At 36.9% G+C, this 7,050-nt stretch overlaps 1 protein-coding gene across 1 annotated transcript in view; it reads right to left on the reverse strand.

Moving 5' to 3' along the window:
- Positions 1-544: 544 nt before the first annotated feature.
- LOC104540184 (ubiquitin-conjugating enzyme E2 D3) overlaps positions 545-7,050 on the reverse strand; it is an 8,157-nt gene continuing 1,651 nt past the window's right edge. Inside the window, exons 3-6 of the mRNA XM_010183920.1 lie at positions 5,956-6,033; positions 5,078-5,183; positions 3,654-3,747; positions 545-2,047 (exon numbers count right to left, since the gene is read on the reverse strand). Coding sequence (XP_010182222.1) covers positions 2,002-2,047; positions 3,654-3,747; positions 5,078-5,183; positions 5,956-6,033 — 324 coding nt within the window. The 3' untranslated portion in view covers positions 545-2,001. The remainder of the gene's footprint in view (positions 2,048-3,653; positions 3,748-5,077; positions 5,184-5,955; positions 6,034-7,050) is intronic.

The raw sequence follows: 7,050 nt of genomic DNA on the forward strand, positions 1-7,050 counted from the left end.
CTAGCAGCTGCATTTTAAGCGTATCCAATTTGCCAGCAAAATGGTGTAAGCAAAAATCTTCTGTTAGCAAAGCAGAAATACTGCATGAACTGCAACTTCATTAACAAACTTCAGAGCATCATTTCAGTGAGGCATGCGCTGTTCGAAGAACCCAGGTTTCTAAATTTCAAGCCAACTAGACTTTAAAATGAGTTAACTTTCACAGTTTACAAGCAGAACAAACCATGTCCAAACTACATATTCAAATTTTTATAAAAATTAAGGTTTAACATTTATTTTACATCTAGCTTTCCACACCCATGTGGGGACAAGGAATCAGAATGTACATAACTATAAGCAGTGCAAAAGTGGTGCCAGTGCGAAGTCACAGATGCACAATAAACTGATAGTACAAGACTAGAGAAAATGAAGCTATGGATGTTAAGAATGGAGACAAAAAAAATCAAACAAGGAAAAATATGAAGGAAGAGGGCAGGAAAGAGCCAGATGTTTAATAATGCCCTTGTTGCTGCAAAGATAAACTAATGGCACAAGACAATGTTTCTTGTAGAACAAAAATCCAATAGCAATGAGTCTTTATTCACGTTTAGTCACCTGACATGAGGAAAGTGTCTGTTGCATTAAAATAGTCAATGTAAATGGCAGCATGGCTGAACATGTCCTTTTCAATGGTAACGAACATCCCACATAGTAAAGTCACTTCAACACAGCCTCATGACAATTCCCACATCAAAACAGTACTTTATTTTATATTTTTGCCTCGTCATTACTCCCACATTAAGATCTTTCAGCTGTCAAGTGTACAAGGTGACGAAAAAGGTTCTCAGTCAGCAAACACGGGTGCATCAAGAAGGATCTCCACAATGCACCACTTCAGGTCTGCTGGGTCCCAAGTCCATCCTTGAACGCTGGGCTCCCAGCACCACGTGTAGCACACTACTACGGCTACACTACTATGTTAGCTTATTAATTCTGCATACATCAGGCCGAACAATGTGTCAACCTGCATCAGACTGAGCATTGTAACTGAAAATGGCAGAAGATTCACTCTATTGAACTTTACATCATTATTTGATGTTAAACAATGAGGCAAATCCCAACAGTATATACAAAAACCAGCTTTGCTTTTACAAAAGATTTTGTTTCCCATATTGATTAATCCAGGCAGCTAACTCATTGGTTTATGCAACTTTATTGAAGAAAATAAATCAATTACTAGTAGAGCTATTAGTTGATCACTCATCCATTGACAACTTGCATCATTTATTCAGTGCTATATTAAACAGTGTTTTGGAAGACAGATTAACTAATAGCTCCAAGCCTCCTAACAAAATTTAAATGAATTACAAAAATGTTCTTAGACCCTATTTTGGAATACAAGGGATGTCTGACTTCCAATTTCCATTCTCTGTAAAACAAGAACTGGTCATTCCTTTATTGACATGCATAAGATACATCACATTTTCTGTTCTGCTGATGCTATAGTACCAATTCTCCAGACACACCAGTTATGAGCAAAAGTATATAATAAAACCTCAGTTCTCTAACACTGGAAGGTTTGGAACAAGATGGATGTTGCTACAGCAATGTTACTTCTTTGATGGGAGAAAACTGAACATCCATCTCCCCTCCCCCCTTCAGGTGACATCTTCAGGATCTGTTAGAGCAGTGAGGAATGTTTGTTTGTTTTTAATCTCATAACCAAGTTAGAATGAAGACATTGGCCACATAATACACATGCTCCATTAAAAAAAATTCTGAATCTTGGGCAATTGTTCTTGTGTAACTACTTTACAGATTCTAAAAGCAGTTATTGTCCAAAGCTGGAAGAACTAAAGTCTTCTCAGATGAGCATGTGCATGAATGGAAGGAGGTAAACAAAAAAAATAAAAAAGATGAGGTCTGATAGGGGAGCAGCCGGATAAGAAAAATCAAAAAAAGGAACAGTAATTTAAAGTTTATTCCAGCTATAATGCAGGTTATTCTGACTTTAAGGTAGCATCACATGGCATACTTCTGAGTCCATTCCCGAGATATTCTGTTGTACCTGCAAACAAAACCAGGAATTTAATGAGCATCAACACGAAAACTACAATTTTCCTAAGCAGTTAATGATTACTTATCACTTTACCCCCATCTCCTCATTTTCTCCACACAGAGAAGTCTCTTTCTATACTAAGATACTCTCGAACTGAAAAAAACTGAACAAATCCCTCCCTTAGACAAACTAGGATATTCTCAATTTGTATGAAATATTTCAAAATTAAGACAAACAGATCTGCTACAAGTCTGTTGTGAAAACTACTGAAGGTCAAGGAAGGAATAGAGACCACCTGGGGTAGGAGAGGCAAGAGGAACATTTTGTTTAAATATTGTCCTTAGGTAAAGATTACTGAGTATCACATGCCGTAAGTACAGATTACTTGGTTAATAGTATCATTGGGATGTCAAATTTCCAATTTTAGAGTAAAACAGTAAGCATTTCTTCACACTTAATATTGTCTTTCCACATGAATATACTGCTCAAACAATTTTTAAAAAGGACATTAAAAGAATATTAAAGTACACTACTTCCACAGGAATTGAGCTGACAATTAGTTTATACTTAACTCCATGCTTGTCAGTAAAAAGTTAATTTTCAACTATACAAGCAGAACATAACCCCCATACCTTTTCCTAGTTTACATGTAGAAGATACACACTGCTGAATATTAAAAAGCTGAAATTTGGATTGCCTAAATTCACTCACATCTACACATGAGGTCTCACTACAGGGCATCCCTTTTAACAACATTCTGACAAAGTCTGGGTAAATACTTACCAGAACAACTTGACAAGCTGGCTCAAAACTCAATTATGTCTTACTATGTTGTTTTGGGTTTTTTTGGCCATGCAAGAGCAGTATCTGTGAGGAATAGTGACTAGCCAATACATTTCACACTAACCACAGATCAAGCTGTTAAATATCCAGGTTCAGTAACTGGTGCATCCATTATCTGTTAGTTAATCCAGTGCCTTAGAGCATGCAGCACCCAAGTGCTGACAAGTTTCCATTTTGTTAAATGCACCATAATGTGCAGATATTCTTACCCTACAGCATAGCGTATTTCTCTGTCCACTCTCTTGCTAACCTATTGTACCTAATTGGACAAGTACATTTAACATTAATATATAATAAAAACAAACAGTCTACTTCATAGAATTCTATCTGTGCAAAATGCTGAAAACACAAGAAAAAAAATGTTGTTTCAATGCAGAGGGGAAAAAAAGTTATGAAGGCTTTCTTCAAGGGGAGCACCAAAATTAAAGGCCAAGCTCTTACCAAAAGAAAACACCAAAATAACAAACCCATCTTTTCCTCAACACGAAGATCTAACTATATTCTATTTATGCATAGTAAGCAAAAAATTGAGCAATACATACTTTAAAATACTGCCACACGTATGAGAAAAAGCTAGTCTCTCCTTCACCCACAAAGAGACAAAGTCCCTTCGTTTTTAAATTATGCAGTACCAAGAATAGGTACAACTTTGACACACAAGTTCTCTCCATCCCAGATTTTCACAGAAGGCTCACTCAACACCATTGCTGTCTGCCAATGCACTCTTACAAAGTTTGTTAAAGTATTAATCTTAACGCAACTCTGTACTTACTTGTCTCTGTCTGTTTTATAGATACGTGCAATCTCTGGCACTAGTGGGTCATCTGGATTTGGATCACATAACAGTGAACAAATGGATAAGAGAACTGTTAAAAAAAAAGAATTCTCAATAGCAGAACAGGAGCAACAATCTCAGAAACAGTGCACAGATCTTTGCATTAGCACAATCTCAACATAGGAGATTACTTCAAAAGCCTTTTCCTGATATATGGTCAAAATAATTTTGTAACCCACTCTAAACAAGAGGCCCAGAATGACTTAAAAGTTGGTAACAACTACTTTTTCCTATTTCCCAATACTTACAGCTGTCAGCAAGCACACACAAGAACAGCACTGTTGTCTCCTACTATGATGCAATACAGCAGCCAACAAAAGCATGTTATGTATCCTGATGATCAGCTTTTCCATGGTTTTAATCACTAAAACTAGAGTTTTCGCAAATTATTTTTTATTTTTAAATCAGACTGAATTCTGTCGTAGGTAAGGCTGTAATACCCTGATCTACACTGATAAAACCACGCATGTGTTGTAAAAGGAGTAACACTATTGTAGGCAGCTATAAGGATTTCATCCTCTCCTCTCACAGCAACTTTCAAAGACAAACAATAGTGACAGCATTAAATCATAGCGAAGCCACATTCAAATTACAGACCTACTCCTTGGACAGACAGGAATTACAAGCTCTATAGACAAAGGAGCACTTTGATGATCTTTTGAAGCCACAGTGACCAGTGGCTTTGAGGCAAAACAAAATTTCACCATTGTGAAAATATCTGAAAATTAACTTATTTGCTATAGTAAAATGAGAAAAGCTACAAAGCTTCTACTGCAGCACATCATCAATTTATCATGAAGCAGAATCAGTAAGCTTAGTTCATGAAGCAATGCAATACAACGCCAGTGCACAGTGGCAGAAAGCAACATGTATCAATAACAGTTTTCTTTTCATCTACCACAAAGATATGCCAATATAACCCTGCATGTAGTCAGTCAAAAAACCTATGCAAATCTGAATATTAAACACTGACTTCAAATGATTATTTTAATTAATATGCAAGCATGTATCTACATGGACAGCTGCAAACGAGCAGTTTCTCACCCTTAGCTCAAACAGACCACCACAGGCCTGTTTCAATCCAAATGCTGGCAGATTCTTCTAAGACCAAGCTAGTAAGCTCTGCTAAGAATACTGAAGCAAATAAATGGCCAGACAATGCCTGCTACAGCCACATAGCAGATGGTCTTAGAAAAAATAAATATCCATTAAAAACACAGCAAGATCTCATTATCAACTTGGCAAAACACAGGCTAGAACAAGCAAGGAAAATCAAGAGATGAGTAAGAACTGAAGACAATCAAAGCTAAAAGCACAGCGTTCAACACAAGATGGAAACATTCCTCCTTCACGGAAGTTACCTTTAGAAATAGTTAAAGCAGGAGACCACTGTGATCTTAGAATATCAAGACAAATGCTGCCATTACTGTTAATATTTGGATGATAGATTCTTGTTGTAAATGCAACCTGCAACAACAAAAAATAAAACAAAATATGCAGTGTCTTTTGGTCTATGATGACAATGACGTCACCCTTTCTTCTCACTCAAGGTGTCAGTCAACTCAATTTACTCTAAAAAAATGGATTAAGCACTTAAACTGTATCAAATTAATGGAAATGCACCTCTCAGTTTCCAATTATTAGACACTATTTCAAACACAGAAGGCAAGCATGAGGCTGTTTTAATCACAGGTGCGTGCATGATGATGAAGACACTCGACAGAAGTGCCTGAACCACAGTAACACTGCCATCACAGACCTAAAGAACTTCAAACATTGCAGTCGCTCCAAGTGTGCACTTTCATATTGACTGGAAATTGGACGACAATGCTAGTGGCTGACAAAGCTACAAAAACCCCATGTATTTCACAATTATCACCAAATTCTAACGAATACCACCTTCACTGATTTTAGGCACTCAGCAAGGTAATCCTTATCCATAGTGCCACACTCCGATAGACCAACCCACACAGTTATACTGTAATACCTGACAGTCCCCACAGCAGGAAAAAAGATAACGAGTTTTCCTATAAACTAAGAAAAACAGAAATAAAACCAAACATCATTCCAAGACACCTTTAGAAGTCATGTATATGAATTTGCTCCCAAAATACATGCTAACACAGTATGTCAAAAGAAGCGAGAACTTGTCAGCATCTGTGTTGTAATATTGTCAATTTCTGTCCTTACTGGGTTCTTTAAAGAGCACTAATTTCACAAATGAGAAAGCAGTACTTACCTTAGGTGGTTTGAAAGGGTAGTCTGTAGGAAAGTGAATTGTCAAGAAGAATACACCACCCTGATATGGACTGTCATTCTGTCAAAGCAAACAAATAAGTCTCCTATTATCATCTTTTGGACTAAATATCACTGCAGATGTTGTTTTCAAACAAATAAAAGGAGAGGAATTTTTTTTTAGCAACTGCTTAATCCACCAATACAAGAGAGATAAAATTAAAATTAAATTAGTACTTCGTAAGTCAAACAATACAGAACAGATATAGGTCACTTTCTGTATGAACATCTCCAACCTAATGCTTCATAGAAAACAGCTTCTCAGACAATTCACTCAACTTGACAAAAGCATCTCAATGCCTCTGAGACAGCTCCAAGAAGTAATGTTAACAGAGCAGGGGTCCTGTCAGGTTTAAAAACCTCAAGTTCTGTGTTTGGAGCTTATTTCTTACAAGCACACAAGTTTACAGTGGCCAGAGACAGCTCTAAGGGCCTCCCATTCCTCTTAAGTTTTATCCTTGGCTTAGGTGTTGCTCAGCCCTGGAGAAAGCCTAATAATACACAACTAATTCCTTGCTCCTTAGGAAAAAAACCACAACCAACCAACCCCACAACAACAACAAGAAGCAGCCTCCCACCCTACCAGCACCACCAAGCAAACAAGAAACCCCCAGTCAAGATTAAAGTGAATTCTTCCTCTCTTTCTGTATTAGAAATTCACTGTCATTTGGTATGGAAGAGTATTTTACATTTCCTTGCTCCAAGTAAACAATTATGGGGATAATTCATTCAGGTGTTAACTATTAGCAGTGAAGCAACACATGGAAGTAAAAAGCTGATAGTAAGCACAGAATAAATGGAGTGACTCAATAAGGATAAGTTACTAGTTACAAGGAAAAGGTGCAAGAAGTTTTTACTTGAAACTACAGCAAAATTTCTGAAAGAGAGCTAACAATTTTGTTGCTTAACCTCAAGACTACAATGCTTTCAATTCCAGATTCAGGGCTAAGGAAAATGAATTTGAGACAGTGTAAACTTCTGCATTACGTGTAAACTGAATATTTGTATTAACTGCGAGAACACTTCACCAATGTAGGGA

Source organism: Mesitornis unicolor, unplaced genomic scaffold (genome assembly GCF_000695765.1).
Source record: "Mesitornis unicolor isolate BGI_N332 unplaced genomic scaffold, ASM69576v1 scaffold40204, whole genome shotgun sequence".
Lineage (NCBI taxonomy): Eukaryota > Metazoa > Chordata > Aves > Mesitornithiformes > Mesitornithidae > Mesitornis > Mesitornis unicolor.